Source organism: Lycium barbarum, chromosome 1 (assembly GCF_019175385.1).
Source record: "Lycium barbarum isolate Lr01 chromosome 1, ASM1917538v2, whole genome shotgun sequence".
NCBI lineage: Eukaryota > Viridiplantae > Streptophyta > Magnoliopsida > Solanales > Solanaceae > Lycium > Lycium barbarum.
The window spans coordinates 16,144,856-16,157,607 of NC_083337.1; the positions used below are offsets into that span (position 1 = coordinate 16,144,856).

General features: G+C 35.8%; 2 protein-coding genes across 2 annotated transcripts; one reads left to right on the plus strand and one right to left on the minus strand.

Moving 5' to 3' along the window:
• Positions 1-356: 356 nt before the first annotated feature.
• Positions 357-9,408, plus strand: LOC132632455 (mitochondrial adenine nucleotide transporter ADNT1-like). Its single transcript, XM_060348397.1, has 8 exons — positions 357-832; positions 2,971-3,019; positions 3,315-3,478; positions 4,182-4,219; positions 6,863-6,975; positions 7,079-7,192; positions 7,648-7,995; positions 8,998-9,408. The coding sequence occupies exons 1-8, from the start codon at positions 672-674 to the stop codon at positions 9,079-9,081; spliced, it is 1,071 nt and encodes a 356-aa protein (XP_060204380.1). The 5' UTR covers positions 357-671; the 3' UTR covers positions 9,082-9,408.
• A 635-nt stretch (positions 9,409-10,043) lies between these two features.
• On the minus strand, positions 10,044-11,525 carry LOC132631298 (uncharacterized). The gene is made up of 2 exons (XM_060346905.1): positions 11,047-11,525; positions 10,044-10,561 (listed from the first exon to the last, which is right to left on the minus strand). Exons 1-2 carry the CDS (start codon positions 11,334-11,336, stop codon positions 10,543-10,545), a joined length of 309 nt encoding a protein of 102 aa, XP_060202888.1. The 5' UTR covers positions 11,337-11,525; the 3' UTR covers positions 10,044-10,542.
• Between the last annotated feature and the right edge of the window lie 1,227 nt (positions 11,526-12,752).

Sequence of the window (12,752 nt, forward strand, 5' to 3'; positions counted from 1 at the left end):
TTTATAAAATAAAATACGGCCCTTTAGGTCTATAGAGGGTTAAGTTCATAAGAAATCACTACTTTCTCCAGTGTGGTCCTCATCACACTCACTCTAATGTACCGTAGCAACGCCACTTGTTTGGCAAGTATTTTTCTACTCAGTATCCGATTTTCACATTGTAACAACAACAACTACACAACAAATGGACTTTACTATTTACCTGGGAGGCAGAAAAATTGTTTTTGATAAAACCTCAACTTAAAGAAACGCAAATTAAAGCAGTCTGAAAAATAAAACTTAGGGGCATGAAAGCAAAAAATATGAACGGATAATTATTTCTTTCCCCTAAAATTAAAAGTGAAGAAATGCTATCCATTCTATCGTACCCGTGTCGCTAACAAATGGCAAAGTTCCGCCCTATATGTATAGCACACCTAAAAAGAGCTTAGCCCAATTTTTCCATTAATTAATTCATCAAAGCCCCCACACACTTTCACCAAACGCCGTCGTATAAAGAGCAGCCATTTCCCCCTTCATTTCTCCTCCCCATTTCCCATCCATCGACTCGCCGTCACAACTGATCTCAACAGTCAGTTGTAAAATGTACTGATTTTACATAAAGTTTTTTCATTAATTCCGATCTATAAAGTGAGTATTATTAGTTTTAGTTTTAGTCGTGTTAATATTTTATGGCTTCGGAGGATGTGAAGGGGGCGAGAGATACAGCAGTGGAGAAAATAGTGAACTTAGCTGAAGAAGCAAAGCTTGCTAGACATGAAATTAAGCCTACAAGTCATGCTGTACTCAGTATCTGCAAATCACTTGTTGCCGGTGGTGTCGCTGGTGGCGTGTAAGTGTTTTCTATTTATACTACACGGAAACTTCGTCGCTAATCCGTTGCTAAATTGCTCATAAAAAGAATGTTACTTTTACTTTTCTGTATTTAAAAATAATTTAACTCTATGAGATGATTTACGGCCACACATTTAAATTAATGCTTGTTTTGGACCAACATTTTAAAAGTCCTCCTTTTTTTATTAAACTCCGTGCCAACTCAATAAATTGGCACGGAGGGAGTAGCGTATATGTATACCGCAACTAGCTTTATTTGTTTTCTCATGAGTATAATTAAAGAACTTTGGCGAGTCTTATGCCTATTTTTTTCACCTTTGTTGAGAGTTATGTTTAAAGTTGAATAATTCGATCTATTTGTTGGTTATTACGATATCTAGACCTCGGTGTTCAATAGATCACATGCGTGAAAATGTGTGAATACTGTGGGGGGTAATGATAATTTGTTACTCCCTCCGTCCCACTTTAATTGTTGCTTTAGCTTAAAAAAACTGTCCCAAAAATAAGTGTCTTGGTTGAGCATGCGGCTTTCATAATGGAGGTCTCAAGTTCGCCTACGACAGTAGTAGGGGATTTGCCTTCTGGGTCGAGCTCGTCGCACGAGGCTTGCCTAGTGCGGGTTATCTCTCTTGTGTGGCTTGCGAGCTATTGTACAGGAGCTGGGTTTACCCTGTGCGCACCCGAAGGGTAGCGGCTGCGGGCTCCCATGTCATAAAAAAAAATATTAAGTGTCATTATAGGAATTCAAGACCAAGAACAAAGTTGACAATTGTTTCCAACAATACTCTTTATAATAAAGAAGTAGTCCTTTTCAATATTGCTCAGTTCTCAAAAAACATCCATGCCCTCCGTCCCAATTTGTGTGATATTATTTGATTAGGCACGGCTGTTTAAGAAAGAAAAAAAGACTTTTGAAACTTGTGGTTTAAAATAAGTCATAGATATTTGTGTGGCTATAAATCATTTCATTAAGGGTAAAAGGGGAAGCTTTAAGTTAAATTGGTTCTAAATATAGAAATGTATCATTCTACTTGGGATAGACTAAAAAGGAAAGTGTATCACATAAAATTGGACAGAGGGAGTAATAAATAGGGTTAGTTTAGTAAACTATACCTTGTATTTATTGTTTTTCTTAACGAGCGTGAAAAGAGCTAAAGCGACAGTTAAAATGGGACGGAGGGAGATTTTGTTTTCTCGGGATTGATGCAGAGTTGCTGTCTCTTTGTTACAATACCTGCTCTGTTTGTTTTCCTTTGGAAGGAAATGTTAAATTTTATTTATGAATTTTTTTTTCTTTATATATAAGTAGATACTTCTAACGCGTAGAAAGATGTGTTCTTCACAAGTTCTCACCCTCCTTCGGTGTGGTTGGGTAATTACAAGATATTTGTTGGTGATTACAATATGTATTGTGCTAGTTGGACCTCGGTGGTCAATAGATCACATGCATGAAAATATGGTAATGTGTGAATTGTTGTAGGGGGAATTGAAAATTCGTTATTTTTGTTTGCTTGGGATTGATTTGGAGTCGTTATTTTTGTTTGCTAGAATACCTGCTCTCTTTGTTCGTCTTTGGGTAGAAATGTTTTAGATTTTACTTATGAAATTTGTTTCCTTTACAAGTAGATACTTCTAACCAGTAGAAAGATGTGTTCTTCACGAGCTCTCACCCTCCTCTATGTGATTGTATAGCTACTATTACCAGTTCTCTGCTATCTTAGGGGTCAGTTTGCAGAAAAAATATCACATAATTGTTTCAACTGATGTTCTGGTCAAAGGTTTAGCTTCATTGAACTGCTAAAAGAAGTAACCAAACACTCTGTTGACAGAGTGAAAATCAGTATATCAGATGTTAGTAAGATTCTATGTTTACTTGTATAAGCTTGTTTGTACCCCCAAATACTCATTTGATGGACCCAAGGTTATAAATCATATCCTGTTTTATAAAAGATGATGCTCTGTAGAAACATGCATCTGCAGGGGTTTTGGTATATGCTTTAGCAAAATCATATTGGTTCTGCCTGCTCTACATGAGGGTTGACACCGACTAATGTTTTGATATGCTTGGACTAAAAACTTTTTATTTGTGTAAACTCTGACTTTACTTCACACTTACTGCTACTTTCCCTCTCGCAGGTCACGAACTGCTGTGGCTCCACTGGAACGGCTGAAGATATTGCTACAGGTGAAGTATAATCTCATAGCATGTTTTTTCGCACGATTGAATATCTTTACAGAAAGAGAGCAATATAGCATGCCATACTAGTTTTGAGTGATGGAGCACTAAACCCCATAGTTTATTTTGTAACTCTGTGGCTTTTTCCTGCACATAAAAAAGTTTTAGGATTTAAAACTTCCTACCTTCCCTCTTTTTATTCGTGTATCCCCATGCGAGTTTTCATCTCAGCTATGTGCTTTGATGGAGGTTCTGTCTAAATTGTTTGTTCTCTTCTTGTAACATGATGTTGTTTGATGTGCAGGTTCAAAATTCACATAGCATGAAATACAGTGGCACCATTCAGGGCTTGAAATATATCTACAGAACTGAAGGGTTCAAAGGACTGTTTAAGGGAAACGGAACCAATTGTGCACGGATCGTCCCAAACTCCGCAGTCAAGTTCTTCAGCTATGAGCAAGCTTCAAAGTAAGGATCCCTATCAAAACATAGACTCTAAATTAGCAGCAGGAGGATAAAAGGATACACTTTAATGTTTCTTGTGGCCACTTCATTCCTAAATTATTTCCAATGTTTTATATTTAACATTCACCTTTTATGTGGTGATAAATCTTGTTCAATTTACTTCATTTTTTCAGCTTAGTGCCTTTGTATGTTTTAGGAGGGACCCACCCATAAAAAAAGAAAGACCAGAAAGGGAAAGACAGTCTCTCTGATTTTATGCCCCTAAAGGAAATGAGCTCGATGTAGGTTCATACCGGGGATTCCTTACCCCCAAAACATCCATAAAAATCTTATCTTTTCAAAATACAAAAAAAAAAAAAAAAAACAAGGGGGGGAGGAAATGAGCCATCTGTGAGAGGAATGATGGAGAATTTATGATGACGTAACCATGTTTTACATGCAGACCTGAACTAATTTATGAACCTCATTGTGGAGATGGACAAGTGATGTAATGACCTAATCTGGCCTTTTAGGTATAAAAGGGAAAAGTACTGTGTTAATGGAAGGCAAAGACGAGATCTAGAAGGGCCTCACGAAATACTTTCTAAAGATGGCTATTATTGATGTCTCAAGTTACTAAAGGATTGTTGAATTTCCTACTTGTTTCTCATGTTACTGTTACAGCATTCTGTTCCCTCCACTGATTTCTTCCTTGATATTGGAACAGGGGTATACTTTATTTGTACCGGCAGCAAACTGGAAATGGTATGCCTGTCTTCCTTTTAAGTTATTTACTGGTCATGGAGAATAACTATTGGAAATAAAAATAGGGAATTTTCACGGGGACATCACTGTGTTTTCATTTGACCATCCTTGCATTCTTAAATGGTTTGCATGAGACTGAGATTTCACTGATGACTCAGTCATAGGAGGAATGACTTCTCATTTGAAGAAAACTTTTAGGCATAGTACTCGTCGTTCTTGATGCTATTACACATTGTTGGGTTGTAGCTTGTGTTTCGTGTGCCATATCCTTTTGAAGTTCCTTTCTCCTTTTCCTTCAGTCCAAGTTTAGACTCATTTTCTGCCAATGTTTGCTTCGTTTGTTGGTAATACGGAGATTTATTTAGCACTTGATTTATGTGTATTGCCCTTCCTGTTTCACATTATATCTATTTGCTTTTTGGATGGTAAAAACTCAGTCTGTCAAGTATAGGGATGCAGGTTTGGGTTTTGGGCAGCTACTTAGTGCAGAATGAGCCGCATTTTAGGTCTCTACCAAGTTCAAGCCCTAATAATGCCTGAGATTGTGGGGCCAAATTGGGTGATTGCCATATATTCTCACCAGTATCTTCTTCCTTTTGTAGTTAATGTCCCTCTAGGCAGAACTCTTTTTTTCCTAGTTACATTTCTGTTATAATAGTGGAAAAACTTCTGTATACGGGAGTAATTGTTGGGTCTCTAAGTCATATCCACAAGGTGAGTGTTGTAAAAATGCAAATGTTAACGAATGTGTTGTACAAGATTTGATAAAGTTAGAAATAATCACGTCCGGAGTAGGCTTGAAGTATCACTCATTGGGGATATAGTAAGAGAAGATCTAAAAGGTCGTCTATTGTGAATAGACCTCTAAATGCACCGATTGATAGATGTTGCACACTGTAAATGGTTGAAGGTGCTTAAAAGGGCTAGAAGGTAGAATTACATGTAGGGAAGTCATTTCAAAAGATTTGCAATCTCGCAATCAATGCAAATTTAATTAAGAATACAACAAAATAGAAGTAAAAGATCCATAACGCTATATCAACTAGTTGGAATTAAAGGTTCGTTGTTGTTTGCCTAGAGCTTATTTACATTAGTCTTCTGTTCAGCCGGCGTAATTTGGTTATCAACTTTTATGTCAATGTAGGAATATATGTGAGAGTTAGAGAACCTCTAGTTTGACAGAACCATTAAATTGCCTTGGAAGATTAGGAACTTAATGTTGGACTATAGGTCTGGATAGAGCTGAATGGACATGGTGGATTCTTATAGTTGATTCCAATCAGCTTGGATTTGAGGTGTGGTTGATTGATATTGATTGGGCTTGTATTTGGTGAAGTTTTGCTTTTACACAAATAAATAATACTCCCCCCGTCCCATTCTAATTGTCGTTTTTAGCTCAAAAATTGTCTCAAAATAATTGTCACTTTAGGAATTCAGGACTAAAGTTGAGACCTATTTTCAACTATACCCTTAACATTAAAGAATTATGCACAATATTTAAGAAGAAAAACCACTATACCTTTATTAAATAGGGTAACTTAGTAAACTATCACTTGTATTTATTGTTTTCTTAATGGGCATGTGTAGAGCTAAAGCGACTGTTAAAATGAGACGGAAGGAGTATTCTGTTCAAGCACTGCGATGCTACTCATATCCCTCTCTTGTCTTAAAGGTTTCTGTTGCTCTTTTTTAGAAATTACTAATTCTCCAAATACCAGCTCCGCACGAGCTTATTTCTGTTCTAGGATATTCTGATATATTCAAGTGCTTTAGCTTATGATAGATTTTACCTTTTCACGAGGCTGTAGAGTAAAGGCAGATCCAGAATTTGAAGTTTATGAGTTCCTATAGTTACTTAAAGTTAATGTACAATAATGATTGAGCTCACAGACAAATATTTATAGATATTTAGTGGATTTCTTAATACATATAGAGGGTCGGGCAAAAGCTATTGAGATCACCTGAACTTATAGGTTACAAGCTAGATCCGCCTCTATTATAGACATAATTTCATTTGGTGATTCTAATTCCGAGGAAGCATTTTCTTCACATGCTAATTTCTGTTGTTCACGCCCCTGGTAAATCATGTCGAATACCTGAGTACGGCAAAAAGGAAATCTGTCGGAGTTTTATTATATCCGAAGATCTCGGTTTAACTTAGAATAGGAACCTGACCCTGGTTTTGTTCATTACATCATTTGCTGAAGTAACATTTCAGACCCAGATTAGGCTGTTTCTGCTTCAATTCTCTTTATTGTTGTCATATGCTGCCTGTGCCAGCTGCTGAAGTTTCTTGGAACAAGAGGCAGTTTTGAGTTCTAAAATGTCGACCTTTATTTTAGATGTGAAAACTGAGAATTCTTCTGAGTTATAGGAGGATCGGCTGATTACAATAGCCCCCAAGGCATTTCAATCCTCTAACTTAATGTGCATTAAATAGCTGTAGTCATCTGCACTCGCTATGCTCTCTTAGACAAATTATTTTCTGATAAAGGTTCTTTCTAAGAGGTGTCTGCATTTAGTTGATGAAGCTTTTGCATGATTTTGCTTGGTTTGTTTTTATCCGTGAAACTATTACATTCTAGTTTAACAATGAAATGGAAATGGAGCATTATCTTACTCTTTCATCTTCACTTACAACAGAGGATGCTCAGCTCACTCCACTATTACGTCTTGGAGCTGGTGCTTGTGCTGGCATAATTGCCATGTCTGCAACTTACCCAATGGACATGGTGCGAGGAAGAATCACTGTGCAGGTAATTTTGTGAATCCTTCTGAATGAATATGATGAGTTTTGATTTATTCCTCTGGGTGTTATTTTGCAAAGATGCCTTCTAAATCCTTTTCTCTGCTCTTCAGACAGAGAAGTCTCCTTATCAATACAGAGGAATGTTTCATGCATTGTCAACTGTGCTTCGTGAGGAAGGTCCACGCGCTTTGTATAAAGGATGGACTCCGTCTGTCATAGGAGTTGTAAGTCTTCGTTCCCTGGATTAAAAGGAATTGTTTATCCAGTACTCATAGTAATTTAATAACCATGTCACAAGATTTGATGGTCTCATAATAGAGATCTCCACTTCCAAAGTTTTCTATGAAGAAAAAGATACGTGAGTTTAATTTGATAATCATATTCTTGAAATGCATTGGTATCTTCCTTTGAAAAGTTGTCTATGAAGAAGAAATTAAAGTGTCATTCTCTTTTGAAGGTGATAAGAATATTAACCAATAGCCATTAGCTAATTAGTATTATAACCCAATTTTTCCAGGGAAAAGGTTACAGATCAATCTCCTTTTCGTTGAATGTTGGATGAAAGGAAAATTAAGAGAAAGGAACCTATCTAAAAAACAAGGAAAAGAGAAGAACATGACACTAGTCGGGAGTTCGTATCGTTCTTGTGAATGCTTATCGTTTTATTTGGTGTTCGCAGATTCCATATGTGGGGCTTAATTTTGCTGTATATGAATCTTTGAAAGACTGGTTGGTCAAAACAAAACCGTTGGGTCTTGTTGATGATAATTCTGAGCTTGGTGTTGTTACAAGGCTGGCATGTGGTGCTGCTGCAGGAACAGTTGGACAAACTGTTGCTTACCCCCTTGATGTTATTCGCAGAAGGATGCAGATGGTGGGATGGAGTCATGCCGCATCTATTGTTACTGGTGATGGGAGGAGCAAGGCTCCCCTTGAATATACTGGAATGATTGATGCTTTCCGTAAAACTGTAAAGTATGAGGGTGTTAGAGCCTTGTACAAGGGTTTAGTGCCCAATTCAGTGAAGGTTAGTCTTCTTTTTCAATATTATGCCCTCCAGTTCACTTGCAGCCTTAGATCCTTCCTGTTTTTGTTTTTTGAAATATGTGCCATCATATGTGTTATTAGTTGCTTAAGTTCTTGAAGTTGTTGAGCACCTCTTCGCTTACTATACTACAGTGTCTCAATTGAATGTTTACTTGCTTAAGTAAGACTTTCTGTTTGTGAGTAGACATTAATTTTGCTTCTGTTTAGACATCACTTTATCATTTCTATCTTGTGGATTGTATGCAATTTTTACACTAAAATGTCTGTCCCATTTATCATTTAAGGAGAAGTAGTTAGTTATGGATTCCCAAATACTAACTTGCGTAATAATGGATCATCAACTCTTAATTTTTTTGGCTTGATAATCCTTCCAAATCAGACTAGGACATTCTTTTGTAGAGACTTATTTGCACTGGCAAATTAAGTTCCACTGATTCTCCTGGAGGATATGTGATGCCTTGTAGAGCACTGAGTTCTGCTCATAAAAGATGGGTTATTATCTTCATTTGTGTGTTAAATTTCATCGTTGTTCTGAAACCATTTTCTCTTGAGCTGAGGGTCTTTCGGAAACAGCCTCCCTGTCTTCCGAGATAAGGGTATGGTCTGCGTACACTTTACCCTCCCCAGACCTCACATTGTGGGATTTCACTGGGTATGTTGTTGTTGTTGTTGTTGTTGTTCTGAAACCATTTCTTTTCTGCTTAGTTGGATAGTTCAAACAAGTTTAGTGTTTCTTATGCTTAGTGGGATTTTTCGGTTATTAGAAAAGAGATTATTCCTTGTCTTTGTGAGGTAGGGTTGGAGTGAAGATGTACTGGATGCAACCTTCTGCGTATGTTTCTGCGAAGAGGCTGTTACATTCTTCTTTTTTCATGAACTATCGAGTTACTAGGATTTATTTCCTTTTTCGTAATAATTTTTTCATTCCTTTGTCATATCAGTTCTTTTTTATTTCATTCCTAACGGTGATGCATATGATCAGGTTGTTCCTTCAATATCTATTGCTTTCGTGGCATATGAGCAAGTGAAGGACCTATTGGGAGTTGAGATCAGAATTTCTGACTAATGAAGAGAAGCTCCAGTATTTTTCTCATTCATATGATAATTTTGTAGTCGAGGATACAAAGGGTTATAATAACATGGTAGTTACATAGTCTAGACGGGGAATTTAGGGTCCTGTTCTATCCTGTGATTAGAACTTCGTACTCTGTATCAGCTTGTTGCTTATTTAGTGGTATTGTCAATAAGGAAATTATCAGGAATAGTGTAATGAATAAGTAGTGCCTCTGTTAGTGAGAGAGTACGAGTATTGATGTGTTTTCAACAGCTTATTTTTGGCTATATGATCAGTTATTCAGAATTATACAAGTACACTCCTATATTTCAGTTTGTAGCCTATTTGTGAACACTGTTCTAATGATGCAAAAGATGGTCCTGCCAATAGTATTTGTAATAGTCTAATGTATAACTGCAAGCTCCATGGGAGAAGTGAACCCCTATATTCTCTAGCCTACAGTTTACATGTTCTTGGATAATCAATGAAAGGGAAATGGTCCATATAGAGGGGAAGATAACCCCTTTATTCTGTTTTTTGTTGTTTAATAAGTAGATGTATAAGATGCTCTTGGAAAATGACCTGTTAGAGAAGAGATTGAGACAGATGGAGAGAGTAAACCCATTATTCCTTCCCTAGTGGATGTCCTTGGATAAAGGGAAAATGACAACCACTGGGATTCTGGTGGGTGATGATAAATACTTTCATCCTTAACTAGAAATTTCGAGTTTTAGGAATAGGGATTTAGGGCTTTCTAGTAGGGCGTTTTATCCGCAAAGTAGGATTTGCCTGAGGAAATTCGAATTAGCCTAGCCCAAAATGGATATCCGACGCCAAGTGAAGAAACAAAGAAACGGGGAAATGACTATGTAAAGCAAGAAAAAAACCAAATATACTTGTATGAGGGGAAGAAAAGGCGGGGGAGGGCGAATAAAGAGGAAATGCTGTATTTGCTTTGACAGAAACAGCCTTGATCTATGTTGACAAACTGGAGTAAAACGTCATTAGATTTGCCAATACATTGTTTAGTTGTGGTTATATGAGACTACAAAACGTTTTATTTATTTATCTAGTTGTGGCTCTGCAATAAATTGCTCTACAAAATGACGACGACGGCAACAACATACCCAGTGAAATTTTACAAGTGGGTCTAGAGAGGGTAGAGTGTACGCAAACCTTACCCCTAACTGGAAGATAGAGAGGTTGTTTTCGATAGACCCTTGGCTCATAATACAGCAAAAACACAGAATTGCTCTATAAAATGCTGAAACAAAATATGAAAGTATTAAGAATGCTTCTGTAAACTTAATTTAAAGATGTTTGCCATGCAAATGCATGTCTCTCGTTTTCTCTATCTTCTCTAAAAAAAAGATTCTGTTCTCTCTCTGTCTCATCCATTTTCCTCTACCATAAATGGAAATGACATTCTCTTGTGGGAGTTTCTTTCTGCTTGCTTTGCTCCAAAGTTATTCCTCACATCCTTCTGCAGTGTCTGAATGAAAAGCATGAAAAGAGAGAATCTTGATTACTTTTAAAACAACATAAAAGGAGCCAAGATTATTCTAATTTCAAGACACAAACAACATTCAATAAAGTGGGCAAAAATAATGGAAGACCAAAATTTTCATATTATTAGAGACAATATGCTATGGTTTCTTTCCATTTGCCTAAGCTTTGACGAGCATAGTTATCCGATATTTTGCTAGTGAAAGATACCATGTATCCGATGAATAGTCAGAGGCCCACAAACCGACCATTATACTGAGAGGAAAAAGGAAAATATTACAACCCAATGCTTTTGCGTGATTTAGTTTACAAAATATTTATACGTATAATATATACACACACATACCTATACATATAATATACATAATAGGTTTTGTATATCTTGGCTATATTGATAAACAAGTTTGGCTGAACTGTATATATTGGTAAGTTTCAAACAAAAAATACTAGTAGTTTTCATAAAGATCTTACCTGCAATCCTTAATCTTGGTCTGGAACCTGGGAAATTCATGTTGATCAGTAGCCCTGTATTTATTAATTCCTCCTCGTTTTTTGGACTTCAGTTTAGAAATAACGTTGTGTGCTTGATAATCTTTGTCATTATCAATCTCCAATTCCTCTAATTTTCGTTCTTCAGATGATAATGAAAAAAACGAAAGAATTAAAACAAGATTTAGCTCTGCAAGAAACAATTCTCTTGGTTTCTCATCACCTTTCTCTTCCTCCATATCCACTAATTGTTCTTCAAGCTTCATCTCCATAGTCGTAGATTCAGCCTTTTTTTTTTTTCACTCAAAAATAGTGTCTAAAGTATATAGATTCCTTTTTACCGTAGGAAAATGCCTTTTTGTTATGTAAAAGTAACTGAGATTTGGTAACCATAAGAGGAATAAAGGACAGTTATATATAGGTGTAATATGTGGTGTCAACTATTTTTCACTCATCCATCGTTTTCTTATGTAATAATAACCACGATTTCCCGTATTTTAGGCAAATGTTTGGCGAAAATGGGTGGACCATTTGGTTGGTTTTATTTTTATTTTTGTTGCCTTCTTTCCTCTCCTAATTTTATAATTTGAAGATTTTTGTTTTAACTAAAAGTAATTAACTGACTTCTTGATAAAATTAATCACGTAGTGAGCAAACACTGATTATGATATGATATATAGTGTACAAAAAAGTCAGATTGCATTACGTAAAAATTAAGATTTAAAACTGCAAAGTAGGTTTAATAGTTGCGTGAACGATGTTACTTGTACAAATAATATTTTTATATTATATCAACTTGGCTAGGTTTTATTGATCAATTATTATGCTTACAGTGAAAGAATTGTGTATATTTCACACTTGGATTAGATTGGTACGTACTACGTAACCTCGGAAGGGAGAGAACAAACCTCTCTTTTGCAAATGAATAATACGAATAATTTTGAAAGGACAGAGAATATTTACTTGCAAACATATTGGTGTCTCAACAAGATTGGGGGCCTAAAGTCAAACTTCAGAGAAATGCCCTAACATTTTTTTTAAAAGGAAAGATCGTAATATTTTTTTTTAATTTTAAATTTACTTTTCTTGCTTTTTTAGATGTGAAGTAATTCATTGTTGTTTTATAATCGATTTGTTCTAACAACTTCATTTCAATTGATAATACAGTCACACCTCTCTATAATTGTCATTCGTTATAACAACATTTCATTATAACGGCCTGATATTCTCCGGAACCGATTTTTCATGTTATGTTTGACTTCTCTATAGCAGCATTCTACCTATAACAACAATGACATTCATTATAGTGGTACACTCTTTATAAAATTACATTTCTATAACATTCATACTCAATTATAGTATATAATAAGTAAAATATTTATGGTAACCATCAACCTACTGATAAAGAGCCTCAATCCATTGCTACTTGGGGTGAGATATAAGAGTCAGCTCTTAAGTTCTTAGACAACCTTCAAGGGAAAGCTATTGAATTACATTTTGCTGAAAGTTTGAACAAAAATCTTCGTCAATTCAAGCGTTATATTACTATTAAGAGACTGAAATTTACGAAACACTCTACAATTGTAGAATTCTTAAGTCAAATTAGAAATATTTAAATTTTCAATTAATTTTAAATGCATATGTTCCTTAAATTCTAATTCTTTATAGGTACGGTACAACTAGTTATG

Excerpts from the sequence above, each read along its gene's own strand:
- LOC132632455 (XM_060348397.1), top strand. The coding sequence starts at position 672 with ATGGCTTCGGAGGATGTGAAGGGGGCGAGAGATACAGCAGTGGAGAAA. Across the intron at positions 833-2,970 it reads GGTGGTGTCGCTGGTGGCGT|GTCACGAACTGCTGTGGCTC; the intron begins GTAAGTGTTTTC and ends TCCCTCTCGCAG. Across the intron at positions 7,996-8,997 it reads TAGTGCCCAATTCAGTGAAG|GTTGTTCCTTCAATATCTAT; the intron begins GTTAGTCTTCTT and ends GCATATGATCAG.
- LOC132631298 (XM_060346905.1), bottom strand. The coding sequence starts at position 11,336 with ATGGAGATGAAGCTTGAAGAACAATTAGTGGATATGGAGGAAGAGAAA.